The sequence below is a fragment of the Elephas maximus genome, chromosome 2 (assembly GCF_024166365.1).
Source record: "Elephas maximus indicus isolate mEleMax1 chromosome 2, mEleMax1 primary haplotype, whole genome shotgun sequence".
Classification (NCBI taxonomy): Eukaryota; Metazoa; Chordata; class Mammalia; order Proboscidea; family Elephantidae; genus Elephas; species Elephas maximus.
In genome coordinates, this window is record NC_064820.1 from 127,944,349 (window position 1) to 127,958,864 (window position 14,516).

The 14,516-nt window shown below is 40.5% G+C and overlaps 1 protein-coding gene across 1 annotated transcript in view; it reads right to left on the reverse strand.

Moving 5' to 3' along the window:
* Positions 1 to 14,516, reverse strand: part of ADAMTS19 (ADAM metallopeptidase with thrombospondin type 1 motif 19) — a 307,911-nt gene that overhangs the window by 79,339 nt on the left and 214,056 nt on the right. Inside the window, exon 14 of the mRNA XM_049873149.1 lies at positions 2,108 to 2,235. Coding sequence (XP_049729106.1) covers positions 2,108 to 2,235 — 128 coding nt within the window. The remainder of the gene's footprint in view (positions 1 to 2,107; positions 2,236 to 14,516) is intronic.

Sequence of the window (14,516 nt, forward strand, 5' to 3'; positions counted from 1 at the left end):
CTGAGACTAGAAGGACCCCGGAGGTCATGGTCCCCAGACCTTCTGTTAGCCCAAGACAGGAACCATTCCCAAAGCCAACTCTTCAGACAGGGATTGGACTAGACTATGGGACAGAAAATGATACTGGATCAAGTAAACACATGAGACTATGTGAGTAGCTTCTGTCTGGAGAGGAGGTGAGAGTGCAGAGGGGGTCAGAAATTGGCCGAATGGACACGAAAAAAGAGAGTGGAGGGAAGGAGTGTGCTTTCTCATTAGAGGGGAGAGCAACTAGGAGTATACAGCAAGGTGTACATAAATTTTTGTATGAGGGACTGACTTGTTTTGTAAACTTTCACTTAAAGCACAATAAAAATTAAAAAAAAAATTTTTTTATAGCATACTGACAAAATACAGACTCTTGGAGCTGAGAAAGCATTTAGGTCTCATGTTTTTCCCAGCATCTTAATCAGAAGTCCATTGGACTTGCTGGACTTTTGACTGATCCATCCATAACTTGTAACTGTTTATAAATATTGGAGTGTGTATAAGTGTGTTCAGGTATGATTTTTCTGGGCAGGGGGACACTATTTTCTCAATTTTTCAAAAGAGCATGCAACACAAAAAGGTCAGTGACTACTGGCCTAAGAAGTTCATTTTATAGGATAGTTACTGCGTGCATATAGATTTTAAGTGGTTTGCCCAAGAACACAGCTTCTTAGTGGCTGTCATAGATTCTGCCCATATACACCTTTCATTACTAAAGGATTTATTTCCCCTGTTCCAGGGAAGGCTATAAAGTGATGGCTTTCAGCTATAATCCCTCTTCAGAAATTGCCTAGCCTGAAGAAAACTGCCTTTCCCAAAGTCATATCCCCTTCTAAGGCAGCATGCATCCAAACACTAGGAGAAGCTGGGTAAGAATGGCCTGGCTTTCTCACCCCAAATGGTGACAACTCTGAAAAGTCATCCCAGTTTAAGGGCTCCGCATGGGGTCAGGTGAGGTCTTATTGTGACAGCAGTACAGCCCAATTTCTCCCTCTACCCAATCTTGCTTCCTTCCCCTTCCCACATAGATGTTGTTGTTGTTAGGTGCTGTTGAGTCTGTTCCCACTCATAGCAACCCTATGTACAACAGAATGCAACACTGCCTGGTCCTGTGTCAACCTCACACTCATTGTTACGCTTGAGTCCACTGTTGCAGCCACTGTGTCAATCCATCTCATTGAGGGTCTTCCTCCACGTTAATCTGCCCCAAAACCAGTCAACTCCCACTCATGTGATACCGTCTGTGTCAGAGTACAGCTGTGCTCCATAGCGTTTTCAGTGGTTGATTTTTCAGAAGTAGGTTGCCAGGCCTTTTTTTCTGAGGCATCTCTGGGTTAATTAAAACTTCCAACCAAAAGGTTGGAAGCTAAGCACGTTAAGCATTTGAACCACCCAGAGACTGTGTTAATCTGCCAGAGGAAGCCAACTTGCAAAAGTAACGGAGCCATGACTAACAATTTTTAAGTTCTATTTTGATCTTTTCACTATGCTGCTTATACTCCAACAGAATTTCTGATTTTCTAAAGATAAATGAGTAACACATAAATGCACACAGTAAATGGAGATTATTTTTCAAAAGAAAGAGAAACACAAATACAATGTTAAAATATTATAAGAAAATTGAAGGTACATTTAAAAAGCAGTTGTTTCACTTGTGTTGAGGAGATTTTAACGTTGAGTGAGTAATGGGGCTGATTTTATAGGTTTTTGCCACATGGCTCAGTCTTGGACCAAGACATGGAGAAATGGAGTGCTTGAATTTTGGGTCTGGAATGTTTTGACATAAAAGGCATGGTAGTGTTCTAATTTTAGACCTACAATATATACATTACAGAAGAAAAATCTCAGATTCTTCCAGTTAGTAATGGCTTTTATGAATTATCTATTACAACCCCTTTATCATACGGATGAAGAAATGAAGTTTCAAAGTAGATCAGATCTTCTCAAGGTCACAGTAGAGTCAGGGTTATACTCGTGTCTTTTGAATTTTGGTCCAGAATGCTCCACCACACAACTCAGTTCCTCAGTTGTCCCATATTCTTCACTCAACACAAAAATAATCCCTTTTAGAATGTCTTACCTGGCACCTGCCATTTGCACAGACATCTAATCCCTGATTGCCACAAGAAGTTCCATCCATCACTTTTTCTGATAGAAGAACAGGCTGTTCTTTTCCAACAGGGGAGCAAAACAGGGCACATGGTTTTTCTACATACAGAGTGAACAGAAATAAATGAGTAAATGTTACTTGATTAATATTTTCACCTCAAACTTTATTTTTTCAGGACAATTATTGGGTAAAAAATATGACAGATGTTAATTGTGTAATATAATACCAGAGAATTGTTGTACATATTAAATGAGATAATGCCTAGAAAAAAATCAGTTACACAATGCATATTAATCTCCTTCCACCTTAAAAAATCTGGCTTCAGGCGGAGCCAAGACGGCGGACTAGGCAGACGCTACCTCGGATCCCTCTTACAACAAAGACACGGAAAAACAAGTGAATCAATCACATACATAACAATCTACGAACCCTGAACAACAAACACAGATTTAGAGACAGAGAACGAACTAATACGGGGAACCAGCGATTGTTTCCAGAGCCTGGAGCCAGCGTACCAGTCAGGTACGGCACAAGCACAGAGAGCTGCTCCACCCCCCTGAACTAACCCCGGGAGGGGGACCAGCAGGTTCCACGGGCGGCGTGGGACGCAGCCGGTAGGAGAAGTCCCCGGGAGGCAGTGACTGGTCTTGGAGCAGAAAGAGCAACGTCCGAGCGGGGGAACCATCCTGCAGGGATTTGGACTGGACGCAGGTACGGCATAAACACGGAGAGTTGCTCCACCCCCCTGAACTAACCCCGGGAAGGGGACCAGCCGGGTCGCGCGGGCGGCGTGGGACGCAGCCGGTAGGAGAAGTCCCCGGGAGGCAGCGACTGGTATTGGAGTGGGGAGAACAGCGTCCCAGCCGGGACACTCGGTCACGGCACAAGCACGGGGAGCTGCTCCACCCATCTGAACTAACCCCGGGAGGAGGCCCAACTGGTTCTCGGAGGCGGCACGGCCACGTGGCTGGAGGGACGAGAAGTCCCCGGGAGGCAACGACTGATTTTGGAGTCGAGAGTGCACCGTCCCAGTAGGGGAGCCTTGACGCTGGGCGTGGGGCTGAAAGCGGAGGTTCTGACCGTGACTCCAGCGGGCCAGACCCCCCGGGGGCAATCTCCACACAGCCAGCACACATAGGCGACGCGCCCGCGGGAATCTCAGATATAATAGTCATTACAAGCAAGACAAGCAACTCTGGCTATATTCTGAGGTCCTACTCTCCTATCTCTCTGTTCCCTCTCCCACCCTCCCCAGGCGGCTTCATTAACATCTGAATAGCCTAAGCCAGAGGGAGAACTCTGATAGGGATCTGACTGCATTTTTTTTTTAGTGGATTTTCTGGAAAAACTAGTTTCCCAGTGATGGCTCGGAGACAACAATGCATATCAAACCACTTAAAGAAGCAGACCATGACAGCTTCTCCAACCCCCCAAAGAAAAGAATCAAAATCTTTCCCAAATGAAGATACAATCTTGGAATTATCAGATACAGAATATAAAAAACTACTTTACAGAATGCTTAATGATATCACAAATGAAATTAGGATAACTGCAGAAAAAGCCAAGGAACACACTGATAAAACTGTTCAAGAACTCAAAAAGATTATTCAAGAACATACTGGAAAAATTAATGTGTTGCAAGAATCCATAGAGAGACAACATGTAGAAATCCAAAAGATTAACAATAAAATTACAGAATTAGACAACGCACTAGGAAGTCAGAGGAGCAGACTTGAGCAATTAGAATGCAGACTGGGACATCTGGAGGACCAGGGAATCAACACCAACATAGCTGAAAAAAAATCAGATAAAAGAATTTAAAAAAATGAAGAAACCCTAAGAATTATGTGGGACTCTATCAAGCAGGATAACCTGCGGGTGATTGGAGTCCCAGAACAGGGAGGGGGGACAGAAAACACAGAGAAAATAGTTGAAGAACTCCTGACAGAAAACTTCCCTGACATCATGAAAGACGAAAGGATATCTATCCAAGATGCTCATCGAACCCCATTTAAGATTGATCCAAAAAGAAAAACACCAAGACATATTATCATCAAACTCACCAAAACCAAAGATAACCAGAAAATTTCAAAAGCAGCCAGGGAGAAAAGAAAGGTTTCCTTCAAGGGAGAATCAATAAGAATATGTTCTGACTACTCAGCAGAAACCATGCAGGCAAGAAGGGAATGGGACGACATATACAGAACACTGAAGGAGAAAAACTGCCAGCCAAGGATCATATATCCAGCAAAACTCTCTCTGAACTATGAAGGCGAAATTAAGATATTTACAGACAAACGCAAGTTTAGAGAATTTCCAAAAACCAAACCAAAGCTACAAGAAATACTAAAGGATATTGTTTGGTAAGAGAACCAATAATATCAGATATCAGCACAACACAAGGTCACAAAACAGAATGTCCTGATATCAACTCAAATAGGGAAATCACAAAAACAAACAAATTAAGATTAATTAAAAAAAATAAATAAATACACATAACAGGGAATCATGGAAGTCAATAGGTAAAAGATCACAATAATCAAAAACAGGGACTAAATACAGGAGGCATTGAACTGCCATATGGAGAGTGATACAAGGCGATATAGAACAATACAAGTTAGGTTTTTACTTAGAAAAATAGGGGTAAATAATAAGGTAACCACAAAAAGGTATAACAACTCTATAACTCAAGATAAAAACCAAGAAAAACGTAACAACTCAACTAACATAAAGTCAAGCACTATGAAAATGAGGATCTCACAATTTACTAAGAAAAACGCCTCAGCACAAAAAAGTATGTGGAAAAATGAAATTGTCAACAACACACATAAAAAGGCATCAAAATGACAGCACTAAAAACTTATTTATCTATAATTACCCTGAATGTAAATGGACTAAATGCACCAATAAAGAGACAGAGAGTCACAGACTGGATAAAGAAACATGATCCATCTATATGCTGCCTACAAGAGACACACCTTAGACTTAGAGACACAAACAAACTAAAACTCAAAGGATGGAAAAAAGTATATCAAGCAAACAATAAGCAAAAAAGAAGAGGAGTAGCAATATTAATTTCTGACAAAATAGACTTTAGACTTAAATCCACCACAAAGGATAAAGAAGGACACTATATAATGATAAAAGGGACAATTGATCAGGAAGACATAACCATATTAAATATTTACGCACCCAATGACAGGGCTGCAAGATACATAAATCAAATTTTAACAGAATTGAAAAGTGAGATAGATACCTCCACAATTATAGTAGGAGACTTCAACACACCCCTTTCGGAGAAGGACAGGACATCCAGTAAGAAGCTCAACAGAGACACGGAAGATCTAATTACAACAATCAACCAACTTGACCTCATTGACTTATACAGAACTCTCCACCCAACTGCTGCAAAATATACTTTTTTTTCTAGCGCACATGGAACATTCTCTAGAATAGACCACATATTAGGTCATAAAAGAAACCTTTGCAGAGTCCAAAACATCGAAATATTACAAAGCATCTTCTCAGACCACAAGGCAATAAAACTAGAGATCAATAACAGAAAAACTAGGGAAAAGAAATCAAATACTTGGAAAATGAACAATACCCTCCTGAAAAAAGACTGGGTTATAGAAGACATCAAGGAGGGAATAAGGAAATTCATAGAAAGTAACGAGAATGAAAATACTTCCTATCAAAACCTCTGGGACACAGCAAAAGCAGTGCTCAGAGGCCAATTTATATCAATAAATGCACACATACAAAAAGCAGAAAGAGCCAAAATCAGAGAACTGTCCCTACAACTTGAACAAATAGAAAGTGAGCAACAAAAGAATCCATCAGGCACCAGAAGAAAACAAATAATAAAAATTAGAGCTGAACTAAATGAATTAGAGAACAGAAAAACAATTGAAAGAATTAACAAAGCCAAAAGCTGGTTCTTTGAAAAAATTAACAAAATTGATAAACCATTGGCTAGACTGACTAAAGAAATACAGGAAAGGAAACAAATAACCCGAATAAGAAATGAGAAGGACCACATCACAACAGAACCAAATGAAATTAAAAGAATCATTTCAGATTATTATGAAAAATTGTACTCTAACAAATTTGAAAACCTAGAAGAAATGGATGAACTCCTGGAAAAACACTACCTACCTAAACACATTCAGAAGTAGAACAACTAAATAGACCCATAACAAAAAAAGAGATTGAAACGGTAATCAAAAAACTCCCAACAAAAAAAAGCCCTGGCCCGGACGGCTTCACTGCAGAGTTCTACCAAACTTTCAGAGAAGAGTTAACACCACTACTACTAAAGGTATTCCAAAGCATAGAAAATGACGGAATACTACCCAACTCATTCTATGAAGCCACCATCTCCCTGATACCAAAACCAGGTAAAGACATTACAAAAAAAGAAAATTATAGACCTATATCCCTCATGAACATTGATGCAAAAATCCTCAACAAAATTCTAGCCAATAGAATCCAACAACACATCAAAAAAATAATTCACCCTGATCAAGTGGGATTTACACCAGGTATGCAAGGCTGGTTTAATATCAGAAAAACCATTAATGTAATACATCACATAAATAAAACAAAAGACAAAAACCACATGATCTTATCAATTGATGCAGAAAAGGCATTTGACAAAGTCCAACACCCATTCATGATAAAAACTCTTACCAAAATAGGAATTGAAGGAAAATTCCTCAACATAATAAAGGGCATCTATGCAAAGCCAACAGCCAATATCACTCTAAATGGAGAGAACCTGAAAGCATTTCCCTTGAGAACGGGAACCAGACAAGGATGCCCTTTATCACCGCTCTTATTCAACATCGTGTTGGAAGTCTTAGCCAGGGCAATTAGGCTAGACAAAGAAATAAAAGGTATCCAGATTGGCAAGGAAGAAGTAAAGTTATCACTATTTGCAGATGACATGATTATATACACAGAAAACCCTAAGGAATCCTGCAGAAAACTACTGAAACTAATAGAAGAGTTTGGCAGAGTCTCAGGTTATAAAATAAACATACAAAAATCACTTGGATTCCTCTACATCAACAAAAAGAACACCGAAGAGGAAATAACCAAATCAATACCATTCACAGTAGCCCCCAAGAAGATAAGATACTTAGGAATAAATCTTACCAAGGATGTAAAAGACCTATACGAAGAAAACTACAAAGCTCTACTACAAGAAATTCAAAAGGACATACTTAAGTGGAAAAACATACCCTGCTCATGGATAGGAAGACTTAACATAGTAAAAATGTCTATTCTACCAAAAGCCATCTATACATTTAACGCACTTCCGATCCAAATTCCAATGTCATATTTTAAGGGGATAGAGAAACAAATCACCAATTTCATATGGAAGGGAAAGAAGCCCCGGATAAGCAAAGCACTACTGAAAAAGAAGAAGAAAGTGGGAGGCCTCACCCTACCTGACTTCAGAACCTACTATACAGCCACAGTAGTCAAAACAGCCTGGTATTGGTACAACAACAGACACACAGACCAATGGAACAGAATTGAGAACCCAGACATAGATCCATCCACGTATGAGCAGCTGATATTTGACAAAGGACCAGTGTCAATTAACTGGGGAAAAGATAGCCTTTTTAACAAATGGTGCTGGCATAACTGGATATCCATTTGCAAAAAAATGAAACAGGACCCATACCTCACACCATGCACAAAAACTAACTCCAAGTGGATCAAAGACCTAAACATAAAGACTAAAACGATAAAGATCATGGAAGAAAAAATTGGGACAACCCTAGGAGCCCTAATACAAGGTATAAACAGAATACAAAACATTACCAATAATGATGAAGAGAAACCCGATAACTGGGAGCTCCTAAAAATCAAACACCTATGCTCATCTAAAGACTTCACCAAAAGAGTAAAAAGACCACCTACAGACTGGGAAAGAATTTTCAGCTATGACATCTCCGACCAGCGCCTGATCTCTAAAATCTACATGATTCTGTCAAAACTCAACCACAAAAAGACAAACAACCCAATCAAGAAGTGGGCAAAGGATATGAACACACACTTCACTAAAGAAGATATTCAGGCAGCCAACAGATACATGAGAAAATGCTCTCGATCATTAGCCGTTAGAGAAATGCAAATTAAAACTACCATGAGATTCCATCTCACACCAGCAAGGCTGGCAATAATCCAAAAAACACAAAATAATAAATGTTGGAGAGGCTGCGGAGAGATTGGAACTCTCATACACTGCTGGTGGGAATGTAAAATGGTACAACCACTTTGGAAATCCATCTGGCGTTATCTTAAACAGTTAGAAATAGAACTACCATACAACCCAGAAATCCCACTCCTAGGAATATACCCTAGAGATACAAGAGCCTTCATACAAACAGATATATGCACACCCATGTTTATTGCAGCTCAGTTTACAATAGCAAAAAGCTGGAAGCAACCAAGGTGTCCATCAACGGATGAATGGGTAAATAAATCGTGGTATATTCACACAATGGAATACTACGCATCGATAAAGAACTGTGACGAATCTGTGAAACATTTCATAACATGGAGGAACCTGGAAGGCATTATGCTGAGCGAAATTAGTCAGAGGCAAAAGGACAAATATTGTATAAGAGCACTATTATAAGATCTTGAGAAATAGTAAACCTGAGAAGAACACATACTTTTGTGGTTACGAGGGGGGGAGGGAGGGTGGGAGAGGGTTTTTTATTGATTAATCAGTAGATAAGAACTGCTTTAGGTGAAGGGAAAGACAACACTCAATACATGGAAGGTCAGCTCAATTGGACTGGACCAAAAGCAAAGAAGTTTCCGGGATAAAATGAATGCTTCAGAGGTCAGCGGAGCAAGGGCGGGGGTCTGGGGAACATGGTTTTCAGGGACTTCTAAATCAATTGGCAAAATAATTCTATTATGAAATCATTCTGCATCCCACTTTGAAATGTGGCGTCTGGGGTCTTAAATGCTAACAAGCGGCCATCTAAGATGCAGCAATTGGTCTCAACCCCCACCTGGAGCAAAGGAAAATGAAGAACACGAAGGCCACACGACAACTAAGAGCCCAAGAGACAGAAAGGGCCACATGAACCAGAGACCTACATCATCCTGAGACCAGAAGAACTAGTTGGTGCCCGGCCACAATCGATGACTGCCCTGACAGGGAGCACAGCAGAGGACCCCTGAGGGAGCAGGAGATCAGTGGGATACAGACCCCAAATTCTCATAAAAAGACCAAACTTAATGGTCTGACTGAGACTGGAGGAATCCCAACGGCCATGCTCCACAGACCTTCAGTTGACACAGGGTAGGAACCATCCCCGAAGGCAACTCATCAGAAATGAAAGGGACTGGTTAGCGGGTGGGAGAGAGACGCTGATGAAGAGTGAGCTAATGATATCAGGTGGACACTCGAGATTGTGTTGGCAACTCTTGTCTGGAGGGGGAATGGGAGGATAGAGAGAGAGGGAAGCTGGCAAAATTGTCAAGAAAGGAGAGACTGAAAGGGCTGACTCAAGAGGGGGAGAGCAAGTGGAGTAGGGAGTGAGATGTATGTAAACTTATACGTGACAGACTGATTGGATTTGTAAACGTTCACTTGAAGCTTAATAAAAGTTTTAAAAAAAAAATGATAAAAAGTTATTATTAGAAAAATAAAATTAAAGATAAAAAACAAAAATAAAAACAGAAATCTGGCTTCAAATTACCTTGTAAAATGATTCATTTATTATTCTCTAATACATATCCTCTACCACACACAAACCAATCACTATCACTGAAAAATATTTTACATGCCCCTACTTTTAGCTCCTTTCTTCTGAAATGATCTCCCCCCTCCTCCTGAGTACATATCAGAGTCTACCTATTTTTTAAGTCCTGGTTTAAGACTTACTTTATCCATAAAGCTTTCCTTGATGTTCAACTTGTAAATTCCAATACACTATTTTTCTATTCCATGCATTTGACATTTTCTAACTGAAAAATTACTGAGGAAGAACCTATGAGATAAGCAATTCTCATAAGCTTTTCCGTTATTAAGATGTTCAGACACACCATACAATTCCACGAGAGCATTCCCCCTTATGCACAATTGTTGATGCCCTAGCTGGGATTTGAACCTCCTTTATCACTTATTCAGGAAGTATTTCAGAACATATGATATCTAGTTTGAGAACCACTGTTCTATATAAAGACTTCTTGAATGGCTGGGAGTCTTCTTCGGTGCATTAACAAGTGAAAAATAAGGGTAGGGTGGTCAGGGTTAAAATACTTGTCTCATTCACAGAGTAGCAAAATATTTTTAAAGTGTTGTTTCTATTTCTAAGCCTCCTACAGAGCAGCTGTAGCATTTGGTAACACCAGTAGTAAAAAAAAAAAAAAAAAAAGTAGGAGTATCCAAATCTGAAACTTCAGAGCAATTTCCATACTACATTACTAATCTATTGGCTTGACACCAGCCAGGTCCTTTACTGTTTATTAAGCTCGTATAAATAGAATGGAAAATAGTTTACAGTCTCTGACACTGATCTTAGTTTATGTCTTCCGTAAAGTTCCACATATGCTGATGGGATTCTATAAATACCAAATAACAGTCAGAGGCATAGAGCAGGGTATCGCTTTGCAAAGAGAAGACAGACAGTTAAATGAGCCTTCAGAATTGAAATTTTCAAACAGTTTTCACATGTGGCTTCTGAATACTGCTTTGAACAATTCTGGGGAGTTGGAACATGGCCTTTCATGTGAATGGTTTTGAAATTTTCCTTTAAGATGGCATTACAAGCCACAGTAAAGCATTTCAGTGTGCTCTCACACCTCAAAGTAGGTTATGTTTATTCAACGACCGCTTACTATGTCATATCTTTGGGCTTAAAAACAGCTGGTGTAATTGCAACACTTTAGATGTGGTATATATAGTTTTTTTTTTTCTGGAGTTTTCATTGAAGAGAGGAATAAACCAGGTATATGAGAATAATGTTAAAAGGAATTGGTCTCCGAGAAAACTCCATTCACATTCCAAGTAAGAATTCATATAAAAATTTTTGTATTTCTTCTCTTGTAACATATTGTCAACACACTCTGCTTTCTTTAGCTCTACAGATGACATAAACATTTGATACCAAACTTCCTTCCTGGAGTATACCCTCAAGACTGTGACAGTGTAGTGATCCATGTAACATGCCAGTTCTTGGCAGGTAGGCTCTGTCTTGATTTAAGAGACCAGTACTTCCAAGATATGCATTAGACTTGAGTTTCAGCCAAATATCAGCACAGAGTATGTAAAATACCTGGATGTTAGGGCCATGTATCTCTTTTCTGTAAAAAAATTGTTCGCTACTACATTAATCCTTCTAGCATTTAACCCTTCTAGCCATGGATTCATGCATTACATAGGAGCATAACGAAAATAGCTACTTGCATTTTTTAGGTGTCATAATGTTAAGAAGGCTTGGGACATTTTTTAAGGATTGCATATTTCAATTTCTTTTATAGCACAAAGGCTAATTATTACTGTGCATCCTATTCATCATACAGATTGATGTGTGTTGCAAAATATAAATAGCTAATATGGATCACTTCGGTGATAAACATCTCTTTATAAGAGTTAAGAGCTTCTTTAATTGTGATTTCCAACAGCTTAAACACTTTAAATTGACCACCTTTAATCTCTGATCTTTTTTTCCTTGTCTAATCCTGAGGGAACCTGAGATCATCTGTTTCCTGTCTCTTTTTCATATATGACAAAATAGGTTCCAAATGAGGTTAATACTATCAAGATCTTACAGCCAGTTAGAAGGAGAGGTTGGGTTAACTCTCAAATGATCAGAAAATGAATAATCATATTGATTACATGTTTAGCACCAAAAGATAATGGGTATGTACTTAAATTTACACAACAAATATTCATTGAAGCCAGACAGTATATTAGGCACAGACATTAGGTGGAATATAGACACATTAAAATGTGTTATAGCAGGATGATTTTGGAGTACTTCGAAGGAACACATAAGCCATCTAAAGAATTAGAGGGATTTGTTCTTCCTAAAGGAATTGACATAAACTGAGTCCAAAAACTTGAAAGGGGCAGCTTTCAAGGTAAATACATGCGGGAGAGGGGTCAAAGACTGAGAAGAAAACAACATTATGCCAAAAAACCAACATGTATAGGCCTAGACGTATAAGAGCATGAAGTATCTGAAAGACCGAATAGGATTTGGGTGGTTGTACTGGAGATGGTTGTACCGGCCTTTCAAAAGGCAGCCTGGCAGAAATGAGGAGCAGAGATGAGAGGAAGTTGAGAGTCCAATCAGAGAGACCATGAGAGAAGCTGGTTGAGGAATCCAGATAGAGATGATGAAATCATAAGCAAACATGCTGGCAGTAGGGACAGAAAGGTTTGATGAAATAGGGCTTGTTGAATGATGAGATATAAATGGATATTGAGAAAGAAGGACTCTGAGTTGGCTTGATTAATGAGGTTCATCACAATGACATTCTCTGAGAAATCAAAGTAAAAGGAGAAGATGGTGTGAGTGAGAGAGAAAGGAAAGGGAAAGAGGGTGTGTCAAATGTGGAGGTATTGGGTTAGAGGTGAATGGGATACTGAGTGTAGATACCCATATCCATTCAGCGAATGGATAAGCAAGTAAGGAGCTCAGGGGAAAGATCTGGGGCAGAGATAAGTATTTGGGTTCCATTATCGACTCGATGGCAGTGGGTAGAATATAGACGATAAGTAAAGCCTAAAGAAAATTTCAGGTATCTCAAGGAGAATGTTCAGGGAGAAAAGAAAGCATCCAGGGAAGCTCGCTAGAAAAATTCCCGTTCTTCATTCACCTAATATTTGTTAAGTGCCTACTCTGTGTCAGATAGTTTTAAGTGGTACAAATATAGCAATTAATAAAATATGACAACAAGTTCTATTCTTCTAAGTATTATTCAGGGGACAAATAATAAATAACATACAGAAGCATTATGTCTAATGATGACAAACGCTGTTGAAAAAAATAAAGGAGAGAAAGGAAAAGGTATTGAGTTAATATTTAAGAAAAACCTGAAGAAGTTGAGGCATGGCAGTATCTAGGGGAAGCATTTCAACAGGAAGAACAATAACTTCCAAGGTTGTGAGACAGGAGTTAACCTGACTTATTCCAGCATAAGCAAGGAAGCCAGTGTGGCTAGAAGGAAACAGTAGAAAATGAGGTTAGAAGGTAAGAGAAAGTCAAGTAGAAGTACTTATAGTTCATTAAAAGAAGCTTGGAATTTGACTCTGAGCCACAGGGAAGTTTTTGAGTGGAGGAATAACACGATGTGATTAACATTTTAAATGTATCACTCTGGATGTTAAGTTTGGAGCTCAAAGTGAATATCTGGCTGGAAACCTAACTTTGTAAGTTATTTGCATATCTGAAGTCATGGGTATAGATGAGGTCACTTAAGAAAATGCAGAGGAGGCGGGGCCAAGATGGCTGACTAGGTAGACGCTACCTCGGATCTCTCTTGCAACAAAGACTCGGAAAAACAAGTGAATCGATCACATACATGACAATCTACGAACCCTGACCAACAAACACAGATTTAAAGAGTTGACCTGAGTGACAGAGACTGAGAACGAACAACCACGGGGAAGGAGTGACTGTTTTCGGAGCCTGGAGCCAGCGTCCCAGTCAGGAAACCTTGGCGCCGGGCTTTGGACTGGGCACAGGGGAGCTGAGCATGGCATCCTGAGATAGCACAAAAATGGGGCACAGCCCTAGACCCCTGAACTGACCTCGGGGGAAGCCCAGCCAGTGCACGCAGGCAGTGCAGTGATGCGGCTGACAGGAGGAGAAGTCCCCGGGAGGCAGCGACTGATTTTGGAGCCGGGAGTATGGCATCCCAGCCGGGGAACCTTTGCGCTGGGCTTTGGACTGGGCGCAGGGGAGCTGAGCACGGCATCCTGAGATGGCGCAAACACGGGGCGCAGACCTAGCCCCATGAACTGACCTGGAGGGGGCCCAGCCGGTGCGCGCAGGCAGTGCAGTGATGCGGCTGACAGGAGGAGAAGTCGCCGGGAGGCAGCGACTGGTTTTGGAGCCGGGAGTGCGGCGTCCCAGCCAGGGAACCTTGGCACGGGGCTTTGGACTGGGAGCGGAGGAACTGATCGCGGCTTCTAAGACAGCGCAAGCACGGGACACGGGCCTGACCCTCGGGGACAATCTCTACCCAGCCAGCGCACACAGCGGACACGCCCCTTGGGAATCTCAGATAAAACACTCATCCCAAGCAAGATAAGTAACTTTGTCTATATCCCGGGGTGCTACCCTCTCCTGTTTATCTGAACCCTCCCCTCCCCTTCCCAGGCGGCTTCATTAAC